The 15,792-nt window shown below is 44.9% G+C and overlaps 1 protein-coding gene across 5 annotated transcripts in view; it reads left to right on the top strand.

The window, feature by feature from the left end:
- The window catches only part of LOC119653869 (UDP-glucosyltransferase 2-like), a 201,106-nt gene that overhangs the window by 130,681 nt on the left and 54,633 nt on the right, over window positions 1-15,792 (top strand). For all 5 annotated transcript variants that reach the window (XM_038058978.1, XM_038058987.1, XM_038059003.1 and 2 more), the window contains 2 exons: window positions 5,202-5,572; window positions 5,636-5,834. In XM_038058978.1, coding sequence (XP_037914906.1) covers window positions 5,202-5,572; window positions 5,636-5,834 — 570 coding nt within the window. The remainder of the gene's footprint in view (window positions 1-5,201; window positions 5,573-5,635; window positions 5,835-15,792) is intronic.

The following is a 15,792-nucleotide window of genomic DNA, read 5'->3' on the forward strand; positions in this document are numbered from 1 at the left end:
TTTGAAAAAAAAATTAAATTAGCATCGTTTCTAGGAGACAGGAACTTCTTTCTCGCAGCCTGTTTTTGACGTAGTTTTTTTGTGAATGTCAGTGGTGAACCAAACGGGGTAAAAGCGTAAGCACTTAGGAGAGGAGGGAACGTAATAAGGAGGAAGATCAGATACAATGGTGTAGAAAGTGTTGAGTGCTTGGCCACACTTAAATGGAGAGACGAGGGGGACCCAGTTGATTGACGCTAGGTCTGAGTTCAGATCTTCGAAGCTCGCCTTACGAAAGTTGAACTTGGTTGGCTTGCGAGCGACAGGAGAGTGGATTCGGGATATCTGAACATGGAACTCGAGAGCAAGATGATGGGCTTCAGGGGCAACGTAAGACAGAGCATGAAGGGATTGGAAAAGACAACGCACAGGAAGGTTAGAGAGGCCAAGGTCAAGAGTGCGATCTAAGTGGTTTCTTGAAAGGTTAGACTGGAGGGCGCCATAGGTGTACATGAAAGTGGATAGAGGAAGGGAAGGGTGGATCGAGTTATTAGGGAGGGAGGGAAGACCAAGAGTAATGTGCCAGGAGAGCATAGAAAGATTAAAGTCGCCACAGATGATGAAAGGAAGTGAGGGAAACAAAACGATTAGGTCCTCTGATTCTCTTTCGAAGAAATCCTCGTACAGAGAAAGCGGGCTTAGGCAGGGCTCCCCCGCCAGTTGTCTTGTCAATTGCAGCGCAGTCTCTGTCACAACGAAAGACAGAGTAACCTTCGAGGAGCTCAGAATATAAAATCCTGTCATCCAGCCAGGTTTCAGAAATGCAGATGACATGATGTTGGAGTGCTAATACAGACAGTTTGAAATCCGACAACTTGGTCCTTAGACCCCTTATATTTTGATAAAATAGCGTATAGTTATCGAAATCATTCAAGTTCGGTGAGGCAGGCGGGCGGGCCGGAAATTTTCACGAAGCTTAGTTCTCTGATAAGGCTTGACAAAGACCCCCTGTTGCCAAAAGGAAGATTGGACGATATCATCGAAGTCGTGGGGATATGTGACTTTGAAGGAAGTTATCACTCGGTTAGGAGAGCCATCCTTCGTCAGCTTCACACATGAAAGAAGTGATAAAGTTGAGTTGGCTTCGCTTCTGATATAGGCCGGAATTTCGTCGGACGTGGTGGAGTACGCTAGGCTTCACACGAACAGCTGTTTCGGCGGCAAGGCGACGTTCAATTGGAACCCTCGGGCGACATGAGGTTGGAAAGCCCTGCGGTTCAGCGGTGGCGGGCATCGATGATACACAGGAGGAAGCGTGTGGTGTAGGATAATCACCAGAAGTGCGTAGCGCATTCAATTCTGAGTAGGGAACATGCGCCTCGGATGGAGGACGGTTTTTCAGTTGGCTAGCGGACGTCGTCGGGATGATACAATCTTTTATAGACGCACTGGAATGCTGCGTGGCAGCTAGAGGCGATTTGTTTGTTGGCCGCAGTCGCTGCCAAGGTATAAGCAGAGCCAGTCAGCGGCATCTCAGGAGTTGAGGTTACGCTGGTGCTAGATGAAGCAGCAGCTTGTGGGGGCAGAATTGTCGGCGATTTTGAAACTGCACGTTGAATCAACGCCAAAGTCGCCGTATGTTGATGCAGCAGCTGAATTGCACAGATAGCGTGGTACAGCAGCGGCCGTTACAACGATAGTTGCAGTAAATTTACAGGGGAGAGTCAACTTTGAGCTACTCTAACTTTGTTACTAATAGTATGATTTTGATCAAACTTGGAGATAATATGCTCCATATTACATTTTATACTACTACCAATTTCTATAACTCTGGGATAAACTTAAGGGAAGTTTTACTCAATTTCCCCACTTAACTTAATTTGAATAGATATCGATATGGAGAGTATTTTGAGGCCTGGGCATCATATAGAGGCTGCTTCATGATTTTTTTCAGATTTTTCGGTTGGGTAGTTTCTGAGAATGTGTCCGTTAAAGAAATCATCACTTTCCACCCCTCCCACTCCCCGCCTTTGTAACAAATCTCAAAACTAAGCCCGGCTTCGAAAAGTACTAATCCTTTCATTTCATTTGATACCCCACATGACTATAGTTGCTGAGAAAAAAAATTTACACCCCCCTTTTACATGTATGCGGCCCCCCCTCCCTAAATTCAATGTGGCAGGATATCACTGACTGCATGTCTGGGGGTCCACAGTTCCCACTTTCTAACCAAATCTCGTGTCAATCGGTATAGCCGTTTCTGAGAAAAGTGCTTGTGACAGACGGACATTGAACCGATTTTAATCAGGTTTTGTGTTGCAAACAAAACCTTAAAAAGGTGTTAACACACAGCCACGGAAGCTAATGATGCAAAATGATTCAACTCAATATGAAGTGCATTGAAAAATCACGCGCACTTTGTATAAATTCGGCAACAGCATTGGTTATTAGCGGAAAAAAAGTGTCAAACGACGCGTAGAGGGATCGAACCCAGTACCCAGGGCACAATAGGCAAGCGTGCTGTCGCAGTACCACGTAACACTTCTTACCCCACCGACAACAGAGAAACAGCAATTTAGTATCGAAGTTCGGCCAAAAATATGCAAAAAAGGTCAAATTTATTTACAAATCGTTGCACTTGTAACAATTAAAGGTAATTAACCGGGGAACAGTAATTACAAAATTGGATGCAAAATATTGTTGCCGGAACAAAATTGTGAGTCTGAGAAAGCACACAAGAAGCGCGAAAATTAGCCGTTTCACTTGCGCGAGGTATTGACAGAATGCACAGCACCAGGTTACTCAGGGAAAGGCTGAAAGTACAAGGTAAAGGGAAACTGAAGAATATTTGCGATAAAAGTCCGTGTAACATGTCCGTTCGACTCGAAGTGATCCCACCAGCTCAAAGTCATGTCTCAAATGGAACGAAGACTTAAACCAGAACACCGGACAGCTTTTAGGGTTATCGAGTTGGTGAACCTTAGCGAAAAGATGTCTGGAGTTTCCTAGTAAGGCAGGCCTAGACCAGATACTGGTTTTTGATGATGATGACTATAATATTAGTAATTAACTCTAAGTGTCCGGATAGCTGAGTGGTTAGAGCACAAGGCTGTCGTACGGAAGGTCGCGGTTCAAATCTCGCTGGTGGCAGAGGGATTTGTATCGTGATTTGACGTCGGATACCAGTCGACTCAGCTGTGAATGGGTACCTGAGTCAAATAAGGGTAATAATCTCGGGCGAGCGCAATGCTGACCACATTGTCTCCTACAGTCTACTGTAGTGTACCGTTACGGTCTTGAATGAAGTGCTCTAACACACTTCAAGGCCCTGATCCAATCTGGATTGTTGTGCCAACGATTATTATTATTATTATTAATTAACTCTAAGACGCCCTTAATTTCATCCTAGAATTATAAGTGTTTGGAAGAATCTCCTCTCCCAGAGCCGTAGCATGGAACACCCGTCTAGATTATCTCTACACTTACTCGCTCATTCCCGTAGGTTTGCCTTTCTCCCAAAGATTGCGGCTCTGAAAGATCCTGAAAAGGTGGCTGGGAAAAAGGGAAAATTCTAACGTTTCAATAGTATTAGACAATTTATTTAAATGTTAATAATTACAAAATGTAAATTTATTTCATCTAACTAACTCTTACGAATACTCCTCTGCCGTCGATTCATTGCTCCACCTCCTCAGCGGTGTTTCAGTCCAAAAAACTGGTTGATCATACCGCGAAGATTTTATATGCAAAAATTGTGTATATTTGACGGTTCACAATCATGAATTGTGTGTCGACAACCATGAGTTACAATCATAATGGACGAATCCAGCAAATTTTTATGCTATATGAAATTTTGCTGGATAGGTGGATGAATGTTTGTACGGAAGAATGAACGGAAGCAAGCTTGTCGCAATGTTGTTGATAACTACGATGAATGCTCGACCGTGCATATGTTTTCAATTTGCGGAAATAATACACGATGCGTTCCCATATGTTTTCAATTTCGGAAATAATTGGTAGGGAACAGGATCGGAAAATGTTACTTGGGGATCGCCTGAAGAAAATCAATGATTTCTGTGAACATTCTCCTCTGAAGAAAATCAGCACTTCTCCTGAACATTCTCTCGCCTGAAGAAAATCATTGCTTCCCGTGAACAATAAGATTCTGCTCACTGCAGCCTATAGCCTATAATATAAGATATGATCCTACCAAGTTTGATGAAAATCGCACTATTATTAACAATAGTTATAATAAGTCAAAATTGTCGCTTCAGTGCGTATTCTAAGACTTTGCATGTCCGTTTCACATCAAAGTGACATCCATTATGTGCTAGGTACAAAGTGTATGAAGTTGGCTATTGTCGATACAATGCTTTCATGCCTAAAACATCCAGCTTCCAGTTTCCCGACTTGTTTTTATCTACGTTTGGCGTTTGGCCCAATCATCCGGACTTGCTCAAATGTACATATCAATCCATTAGCATTATATTGAAGTCACTAATCCGGTTCACTTTTTCATACTTTTCAATCTAATTTTATGATAACCGCCTTCTAAACGAATCTCAACTTCGTCAGATTTCGCTAATTAGTTAAGTTTATTGGTTGGTTAAATTTAATAGTAACAGTAATAATATTGCCTCGTAAGCCATCTTTAAAGTTTCTATCATTTGAGGAACAATTATATCATAATTATTATTTGCAAAGTACCTTCGGATGGCTCAAGCACTAGGCTGTCGTACGGAAGGTCGCGGTTCAAATCTCACTGGTGGCGGAGGAATTTGTAACGTGATTTGACATTCGGATTCCAGTCGACTCAGCTGTGAATGGAGATTATTACCCTGATTCTCAGGGTAGGCGAGCACAATGCTAACTACATTGCCTCCTACAGGGTACTGAAACCCGTTCTTGAATGAAGTGCTCTAACACACTGCCAGGTCCCGCCGACGATTATTATTACTAACAGTAATACAGGAAGACTTTCGCCATTTAGATGCCTAAACGGTACTCTGCCACTCTGATTATAATGCATCTTCACCATGACTTTCCCGAAGAAAGAGGATTACGTATATTAGATAATGCAAATACTGCCCGCCTTGTTAGTTCAATATTTCTAAATATATGTTATAACTAACTTTGTGCCAGTAACTTTTAATTATATTTTATGTCAAATCATTGAAAGTCTAGAGCAATTGGTTACACTCTTTTATCTATTCTATTTTTAGAAATTTGAAAATCGTCCAGTTTACAGTATCATTCTCGATTTCTTTAAATTACATGAATGGGGAAAAAATACGTGCGAACACACCTTAAAATCTATTGCGCTGAGAAAGGTTTTAAAATCTCCCGATAAATTCGACGTTATTCTTGTGGAGCAATTCAACACAGATTGCATGATGGGAGTAGCATATGAGTTGAAAGCGCCAACCATAGCTTTAAGTAGCTGTGCTCTTATGCCCTGGCACTATGAACGTTTTGGAGCACCACTGATTCCCTCGTATATGCCGATAGTATTCCATGGCCATTCAGAAGACATGAATTTCTTCCAGCGCCTAGTGAACTGGTTTTCATCTCATTTGCTGCAGATTCTATACGAGTAAGATCAGAATTTTTAATTGAAATATGTATTTCAGGTTTATATTAATCAAATCTTTTTTAGGTATTATTCGCAAAGTTTGGCGACCGCATTGCTTAGAAGTAGATTCAGTCATGATATGCCTGAAGTCAGTGAACTTGTTAAAGAGACAAATTTAATGTTCGTGAACCAGCACTTTTCTCTAAGTGGAGCAAAGCCCTTGCCACCATCAATAATTGAACTAGGTGGTATTCACATTCAGAAGGCAAAGACGTTAGATGTGGTTTGTATGAATCAAAGTCCATAGTTTTTCAAGTTGGAATGACATGCATTGATAAAAATTGAAATCCGGACACCGTTGCAAGAAATGCAAAATGTTCAAAAAGGGAATGCGAAAAAATTAACAACAAAGAATAAAATAAAACCGTTACTAAGTTAGACAAGAAACCGTTTCTTCGTAGGTGAGGTTGAAATCCGGACAGAGCTACAAAATCGTGATAGTGACATCAAAAAAATAGAAAATGACTAGTTAATACTTCTTATTGTTTAGCTTCATATACACGTCGTTGTGAGATGGATTTGACTAGACATAGCCAATTGCTAATTTGCGGGTAACAACAGGCTGCTTGTTATGTTCTTACAAAAACAACAACAACAACAATTCTTTTTAAATCGTTTCTGAACACTTATGTTTTTCTTACAGTGTCCGGATTTTAATTTTGCTCACTATATTTTAGAAAATAAGTTCAGGTAGGGATTCACATGACTCACATACTTACTGGCGTCCATTGTACCCCTGATTTTATGAGTGCAGGGGATGGCAAAAACAGTCAAATATTTAGCAGTACACTTCGATTCCAAGTCAGCGTGAAGGCACCACATCCAGGAACAATATCAGATAGCTGTAGGACTACGATAGGTAAGACCTGGGGACTTTCACCAAAACGGATACATTAGCTGTATACCTGTACATATATAATAAAACCGATTTTGATGTATGCATGCATCGTTTGGTGGCCGAGACTGAACTTTGCTAACAGCAGGAAGCTGCTAACGTATATTCAGAGGCTTGGTTGCCTCAGTATTACTAGAGCAATGCGTACTACGCCGACTGCGGTCCTTGAAGCTATTCTAAATTTACCCCCCATTCACTTGGAGGTGAAACGTAAAGCAGCCAACGACGCATTTAGACTCGATACCATTGGAGCGTGGAAAGGCGGGCAATAATACGGTCATGCGTCTATCTGGAAATTTTTTGGCAAACATTCGGTCGCTCTGATGCCAAACGATCATATGGTTTCCAGATTCGTCTTTGAAAAGACATACGCTGTCGTACTCACCAAAAGAGAAGAATCGTCGATAAATGGCCGTGATTCTTTTCAAATTGCCGACTTTATAATCTTCACCAACGTGTCAGTCGTGGAAGGCGGATCGATTTATTTGATTTCATTGGCAGCAGAAGAACATTCCTGATGTGGGTGCCGGTGCCCTCAAACATCGGTGGTAATGAGGAGGCTGACAGATTGGCTCGCCAAGGGGCTGGATCCACAATAGTGGGACCAAAACCAGCTTTTGGCATCCGGCCATCCGCTGTCAAGTATACTATGAAGGGTGAAATTGCAAGTATTCACACAGTCGAGTGGAGAAATTCGAACTCTTGACGGCGGGCGAAAATCCTTGTGAAATAACCTGAGGTCACCAGAGCGGCATTCTTGTTGTTAAGAAGTAGGACATGAAAACTGCCTCCGAAGAATGTTTTCAGATTCGCTAAGCTAAGGGAATAGGCGATTTATAGGGATAGTACAATGGACCAAACAATGGCCTGAATGCTCGGAGCTGCGGCTCTCCCCAGTCAACTAAACTAAACTAAACTTACGAATTTTGTCTGAAGCCATGCGGTAATGTCAGTAGAAGCCGGGCAGTACAACAAGCCGGTGGAAACTTAAAGAGGTATAGTAGCTGAAGATGAAACTCGGATACTAATATATTTTTTCTCTTTCTATTCTGTAGGAAATAGATAAATTTATTTTCGTTAAGCTTAATTCATGTAAATATAAAATCCTTGAAATCCTTCAAATTAATTTTTAAAAATTTTACCCTAACAATTCATACGGAAGTAAAATTTCTGAGTGGCCGAGTTTCAATTTGAGATCACATACGCAAACTTGTTAAACTTCATTTTTTTTTAAAAATTAATGTGAGTAGATTTTGCTTTGCCTTTAAGGATTTTATATTTGCCTCAATAAAGCTTTATTAATAAAAATTTGTCTGCAGTTTTCATTCTTTTCTTACACTCTTAATGACCTCATAAAAACAAACCGGAATACCGGAAGCTGGCGCTTCGGGTATAAAGGTTTTGTATTCATGTTATGTGCCCGAGCAAATTTTTTGTTGAGGATGCTGGGAATCCTGAGTCCACACTGACTTGGTAATGGACCGGACCACTTGAGAAGCAACTTACTTCCTCTCAACAAAAAATTTACTTCGGCCTGGTTTAGGTCTCAACTACGGATTTGAATTGAATATAATTCGTACCCATTACATGTTTGCGATTATATTTAAAAGGAGGGATTACCACCTCGTTTCACACAAACCTCAAAAACGAGTCGGAATACCGGAAGCTTTTGTTTTGTGTTCATCTTATGCACTTTTTTTCCATTCGTTCCATTGTGCCTATCTGACAATCTCCGACTTACCCCGCGCGCAAATCCAACAGACACATATGTTCATATATCTACTAAATGTGACACTATCCTCAACTCCATTAGTATGTACAGATGCATATATGTATACGCGTGTGTGTGCTGCCTCGAGTAATTGATACTAATATATAAAACCAACTAAAAATAGCTAAAAAAACTCTGCATTTGTATGAGATCACTTTCTGTACACGTCTTAGATTGCTATAAATTCACGTGAAATACACAACTTTGACCTTCTATAACTTTTTAATAGTAGTTGGAGTTTTTTCCAACTTTCTAAAATTGTGTATTCTGTGGCGCGGCAGGATTCGCAGCATTCGAAATTTATTTCGAAGAGATGACGTCACCGGCGCTCTCCACTCAGTTTAGACCTCGCTACAGGAGTGGAGAGCAGAGTAGGTGACGAGAAATGTCACATTTTGGAAGGAGAAAAAAATGAGAAGGGAAAGATACAAGATGTCAGAAAAATAATAAAAATAACTAGCGCCAGTTGTGTTGTTGGAAAATGTGAAAAGATTCCTATACAAATTTTCTATGAAATTCATCCTTTGTTGTTGTCAGTGCCACTGTTTTTATGAAATAAATGAAGTGTTATAACCAGTGAAGATCGTTCTTCTTAACTTCTAAATTGGTGACCCCGAAACTCGCACCAACAGCATCAACAACTAAGGTCCCGAATTCCCAGAACCTGCAAAATAGAAAAACTCAACAAAAAAGAACAATGAACAGCAGTAGAGGTGCTCCGCACCAGCAGACGAGGCACTTTCACTAGCCAGTCGCTTCCTAACGGATTCAATCAATAAGCTGCATTGCAGTTCGAATTTGTTTAAGCCAATGCCAACGACCGCTAAAATTCCACCCAACTGCACAAGCACATCATCATTCACATCAACAAATCGCCCGACAGGCAGCTGGAACAACCACCACAGCATAATTCACGGTCACAGGTGCAACAACAGCCCCCATCTAATGCGCAGCAATCACTGGTGTCGATAGGAAATTTAGTAAGGTCACCGTGGATGACGCTGTTTTCTCTTCGTCACTTTCCGAAATTGCCTGAGGAATACGAAGAAATTGGAGAGAAGTAAGAGTTCCGCAGTCGCAGCAACCATCACTGCCACAGCCACCATCGCTGCCACAGCCACCATCGCTGCCGCAGCCACTTTCGTCGCTGCACTTATGTCCACCATCGCCGCAGAGTTCGAAGCCGCCGCCGTCACCGCAGCCCCACTATCGCCGTCGACGCCACTGCTATCGCTACAGACGTCGCAGCCCCCGCCGTCAACACGAGCCCAGCCGAATGTCACCATCACAAACGCCGACTTCACCGCCGTAGCCGGCACCAATATCACCGCCGCAGCCATCGCCATCGCAGCAGGAGCCGAAGGCTCCGCCACCATTGCCGCCTCCTCAGCAGGCGCCACCGTTTTAGTTGTAATAAGTTAATTGTATTTTACTCTAAGTCAGTAAAAAAGGTGGCAATTATAAAATTTCATCGTCGCAAGAGACGGCGTCGAGGTGTTTGCATCGGCGGATCTCTTTTCACTCGCTCTCAACTCTTGGCGAGCTTTTTACGTCGTTGGTGTTTCAATTTCGCTCGTGCGGTCATTTGAAGGTGCGGCCTGCCGTGTCGTTTAGGGATTTGGCTGAAGTCGGTGTTACCGCAGTTTCCTTCCCACAAGTTCGCGTCATAGTTATTAGTCTTTTGAAATGTCAGTTGACGGCAAAAACGCGGCAGGTCCAGCGGACCCGCAAGTGACCGCCCTCGCCGTGCGCGTCCCTCCTTTTTGGCGGCGGAACCCCGAACTGTAGTTCATGCATTTGGAAGCACAGTTCCAGATGACCGGGATCAGAGCGGACGCGACCCGTTTCAATCACGCGGTGGTCGGCCTGGACGAGGAGTCCATCGTGCTGGTGTCCGATTGGCTTCGAACTCACTGCTCAAAACCGAATTAATCAGGCGCCTGTCAGTGAGTCAGCAAAACTGGATCACTTGCTGGCAGGCCTAATGTTGGGAGATCGGACTCCCAGCCAATTGCTGCGTGAAATGAAGCAATTGAATAAGAGTGAGATCGACGACGAGTTGATGAAGTCCCTTTGGCTGCGTCGGCTCGCAGAAGGAACCCAGGCGGTCCTCGCGTGCGTCTCAGGTTCCTTGGAGGCGCTGGCAGCTGCGGCCGACAAAGTGCACGAGGTGCACGTACGCTCGACCATAGCGGCCGTTCAACAGTCATCGGACGAGGTGGGCGACTTAAGGCGCGAAATAGTCGCCTTAACAGCCAGTGTGGCCGGGATGCGGGCGATGCTGGACGCTCAGCGTTCGGGCGCCAGATCACGAGCTCACTCGCGGTCTGCCACTAAATGTACAATCCCTTGTAAATTCACGCCTGCCCCAAAAAACTAGGCCCGCGGGGGTGCTGGCTACGGCCACCCAGAACGCAGCGCCACGTCGCCTACCAATTTACGACCCTCTTAGCAGGCGCAACTACCTCGTGGATACTGGTGCGGAAGTTTCGGTTCTTCCCGTACCCCAGCACCATAAACTATTTACACAATCCCTGAAACTAGCAACGGCAAATTCCTCCCGTATCAACACCTACGGGTGGACGTGTGTCTTGGCTTGCGTAGGACATTTTCGTGGCGTTTCATCCTGGCGGATGTCAGCTTTCCCAAACTAGGCGCAGACTTCTTGTGTCTTTATGGATTGCTGGTAGACTTGCAAAACAAGTCTCTTATAGATTCCACGACCAACCTTAATTCGACGGGACAAATGGTTTCCCACCCAGGCAATAATCTTTTCGTTCTTTTAGAAGACGTTACCGACTCTCGTGTTCGGGCACTTCTCCAAAAGTTCAGCCAGATTACTACCAAGTGTAGTCTCTCCAAAACTGAAGCACAATGTGCAGCACCACATTAACACTACTGCTTCCCCGATCTTCTCGAAGGTGCGCCCTTTACCATCCCAGAAACTGGCTATTGCACGGAAAGAGTTTGAACAATTCGTTCAACAGAGTATCTGCAGGTCCTCAAAGAGCTGTTGGTCTTCCCCACTCCATATGGTCCCTAAGCCAAACGGCGAATGGCGCCCCTGTAGGGATTACAGAAGGCTAAATGCACAGACTGTTCCTGACCGACCACTCATTCACGACTTTGCGCACCCCTTAAATTCATTGTAAAAGGATGTAACTCACTATATGCGTGAGCGTTCATAGTTCTCACCTTTCTACCAAATTTGGTGTCAATCGCTATAACCGTCTCCGAGACGGACAGACAGTAAATCGATTTTAATAAGGTTTTGTGTTTATACAAAATCTTAAAAAGTATGGTGGGCGTCGTCCACAACTCCTTTGCAAAACACACAATCCGGAGATCGCGCCTTTCCAATCTTGTGCAAGTAAGACTGAAAACTTCCATCCCCTCTTAAAAATTGGGTAAGGAAATAGTCAGTATCACCATGCTTCCGATTCAGCCACGCACCTAAGTTGCCGATGAGCCGCGCAGTCCATCTGCCTCTAGTTTCATTTTACCACGCGAGCTGCCACTCGTCCAGAGTACCTTTCCGTTCTTCGCGAGCAACCACCTCCCTTGGCTCATCTCCCTTGCCCTTGTACATGGCTTCACACTCCTTAGCAAGAAGGGAAACGGGGATCACTCCCGCGATCACCATTACGGCAGGTTCAGAGACAGTGCGGTACGCAGACGCCAGTCGCAAAGCTCCGAGTCTCTGTACTTGCGCGAGACATTTACGATATACCTTCTTGTTAAGAGCGTCAGCCCATACCTCTGCGCCGTAGAGCAGGACAGACTGCGTTGAGCTCATCAGGAGACGTCGCCTACTAGACGTAGGACCCCCAATGTTTGCCATTAGCCTACTTAACGCCGAAACTCCAGCTACAGCCTTGTTCGCTGCTGCATTGATTTGCTCAAAAAAGCGCATCTTTGAGTCAAGAGTCTACCCGAGGTACTTTACTGCTGATTTTGGCTCGATTATCGACTCACCCTTTTTAGTCAGGGTGACTACTTCGGTCTTTTCCAGTGCAAGGTTGAAACCATGAGTAGTCATCCATCCGCTTACCGGTCGCATCAATATGCCGAGTCTGCTTTGCGCCTGTTTGACAGTGCGTCCAGCAACAAGCGCTGCGACATCATTTGCACCGACCAGACGCGACTCTTCTGGCATGTCGAGTTTAAGTAGACTGTCATAGGTAGCGTTCCAGAGGTCCGGCGTGACCTCCATCCTCCTTTGACCCTCTAGTGTTTCATACAGCAGGGAGCGATTCCTCAGATAGTCCCCCCCCCCCCGCGTTTCATTTGTCCTATGTATATTTTATTGCAGTCGCTGCACGTTATTCGGTAAATCCCGCTTTTTTCATCCGCTCCCAAAGGATCCTTAACGCTTCCCAGTAAACTCCGAAAGGTGGATGATCGACTCGAACCTACGATTTCCAGTTGGTACTTTTTTGCCCAATTCGTGATGTTGTTAAATAGGTAGGAATATGGGATACTTATTCGTCGGGTGGTTGCCTCCTTCTGCTACGAAAATAGCGTTGTATAGGCATACCTATTGTGTTGCCTGACTTTCCTTCCAATCAATTTCTCAATGGTCTGAGAATTATACCCATTCTTAATAGCGGTGTCAATAATGTACTGTCGTTCTTTATTGAAACCGTATTTTGAAAGAGGGTATGTGATCAGTCGGTGAATCATGCAATTATAGGCAGCATTTTTTGGGAAAATGTGTGATGTGAAGTTACCGGTATCGTTCTCTGCGTTGATGTAGGCTTACGGTATATCGCGAACTTAAGCTTTCCGTTAGAGTTGACGACATTTAGATCCAGGAAAGGTAGAACCCCATCCCTTTCTACGCCTAGTGTAAACTCGATTTTATTATGAATTTTGTTTATAGAGGAGATGACCATGTCTATGTCGTCCCTTCTAACGATCGCAAATACGTCATCTACATACCTAAACCATACTTTAGGCATTATTCCCCTCGATTCAATTTCTTCTTCGATTGATGACATGAACCTTTCAGGGAGTAACGGCGAGAGGGGGTTCACCATCGCTACTCCCGAAGTAGTTTTGTAGAATCTGTCCCGAAATGTAAAATAGCATAGATACGAACTTTTCTTCTCCATTCCAGCAGCGAGCTTTGCTCTTGTTTATTGCGCTGCGGAGTATCCTTTTGGCTGATTTGTACTCCATCATTATGGTACATGCCTCCTCCCAGTCGCCTAGACATTGTGTTAAGCGGCGGGGCCTGTGACACTCCTTCCGGAACTCTGCGCTTTCCACTGCCTACCAATACATAGAAGACAAGCGACGACGGCTTTACGGTTTCTTACCAGGGCAGAGGCAAATCGTCAAACGCTGCCTCACCTCTGCCCTGGGAGCAGCGTGACCGTAGCGGCTCGCAGATGTTGAATGCTCATTTATATAATTCGCAAAACACGACATGCCTACGAATTATATTGAGCGCAAATCCGCCTTATTGACCAGAGCTTGGCCAGAGCTATAATACATAGAAGGTTTACCGCGCCTCAATGTCTTCCTGGGTATGGAGGCTAATCAGACCATCGTTATCAGGTTCATAACTGCATTTACGACAGTGTCAGCTGCGGCCCCACCGCCCTCAGGAGGACCCTCCAGCGTGGCCCCACCTGTTCCCAGAGTTTCGACAAACTTCCCGGTATTCATATTCGTGACGTTTCATGCATAGAAAGATCGCCGGGGTGGCGCAAACCGGAAGTTTGTGTCCATCACTTCGAAAGCAATGTATTGGTGGTCACTTGCCGAGAAGTCTTCCAGAACTCGCCACCCGTCCACCAGCGACACCAGTGATTCCGACGCGAAATTTACGTCTGGAACGCTTCCCTCGCAGCCCGGGCGCCCGAACGTTGGGGTAGATCCGGTGTTTAGAACTACCAGTCCTATTCTCGCCGCCATTTCCAGAATTCGTTTCCCTCTGGAATCTGCGTGGGGTATGCCCCATTCAAGCGCCCTAGGATTGAAGCGTCCTCCAAAGCATTAAGCCTGCGATGAAAGTCCGGCATCGTCTCATTCGGCGTAAGATAGACACTAAAAAACCCTGAACACCGAATCCAGACAAAGCCGTCCCCTCGGCCTTGAGCAAGAACCCTAAGGACGGTGCCGTCCCGAACCAAGATGGCAGCGGTACTTGATATGACAGGGTGCCATGAAACTGTGCCCTTGTTTTGGTACTGCTCACTGACGAGTACTAAATCAGCTTTGGTCTCCACAGCGAACTGCGCGAGCAACTCGTGAGCGATTGCACTCCGGTGCATATTGATTTGTAGGATACGAATCATGTTGACCGTGTCCTAGCTCTTTCCAGTTCTGCTCTGAAAACTGGACACCGCCCCGATCCCGCAGCGTGCGCAACGCTCTCATCAGTCGCGCCACGGTCCTTAAATAGGATGCAGCTTTCCTTTTCATTGCAGGTGTTTGCTTTATGACCTGCCTGACCATATTTACGGTATGTTGCCCTTGTGTTAGGTCCCCGACAGTTTGCAGATGTGTGCCCATAACCAAACATCTGTAACATTTGGTTGGGGCGCCCCGGATTCGTATCCTACACACTAACCAACCAATTCTTATTTTTCCGTTGTTTGGAAGCTTCCTCGCGGATTGCTCGGCGACTACCACCACAGCGAGTTTTTGACCTCGGGAGTTCGCAGAGGTGATACCAATCCGGGCATTGGTTACCTCCGGACATTCGCGTTTGATGGCCTCTTCTACCTCGTTTTTTTTTTTGTGCAACAGCCAAGGTCTCGGATTTCCAAAGAACACGTGGGTTCCAGGCTGGAAACCGAAGCTTTTTCTCCCAGAAGCCCCTTGATTGCTTCACAGAACGTGACTTTATTTATAGTCTTCGGGCCTAGTTCGACTAAGGCTCCACCACCCTTCGTTTTACGAATGGAAGACACTTCTGCTCCATTATTTCCGGGTTTAATCCTATAACGGATTTCACTGAGGACTTCCGCAGAAGTCTTGCCTTCCGTCGGTTTAATAAGCAAAGCTGGCGGTCTAATCCTCCTTCGTCTCCCCACCTTTTCTTTTGGTGCTCCGTTCTTCGTCTCCGCCTTAATTTTAGGCAGAGGTTTTTCTGATGGCGCGACGTGTTGTTGTCTTTTGTTCCTCTTCGCCTTCTTCTTTTGAGCCCTGGAGAGTACCTGGGTGAAGTCTCCCTCAGATGTCCCTTCCTCCTTTCGTTTTTTACCAAGTTCGCTCTGCAATGGGCTGTCAGCGATCCGTTCTCGTCGGGAAGCGCGGTTTCTTCTGCTTCCTGCGGATTTTGTCTTACTTTCCATGTCCGCCTATAGTATGAAATCCTGTCCAGGAGCTCGTCTAGTTCAATTAGCCCGTTTTTCACTCCCTTGCCGACGTTTTTCTGGAGGAACGTCGCAGATCGCATGTGCTTCACAACTGCCGTACATTTCTTAATAAGCCTTTCCTCTTCAGCTTGCGCCAGAGTAGTCGACAGTCTTCCCATTCGGCTTATATTCGAAACCATTTGAT

The sequence above is a fragment of the Hermetia illucens genome, chromosome 1 (assembly GCF_905115235.1).
Source record: "Hermetia illucens chromosome 1, iHerIll2.2.curated.20191125, whole genome shotgun sequence".
Lineage (NCBI taxonomy): Eukaryota > Metazoa > Arthropoda > Insecta > Diptera > Stratiomyidae > Hermetia > Hermetia illucens.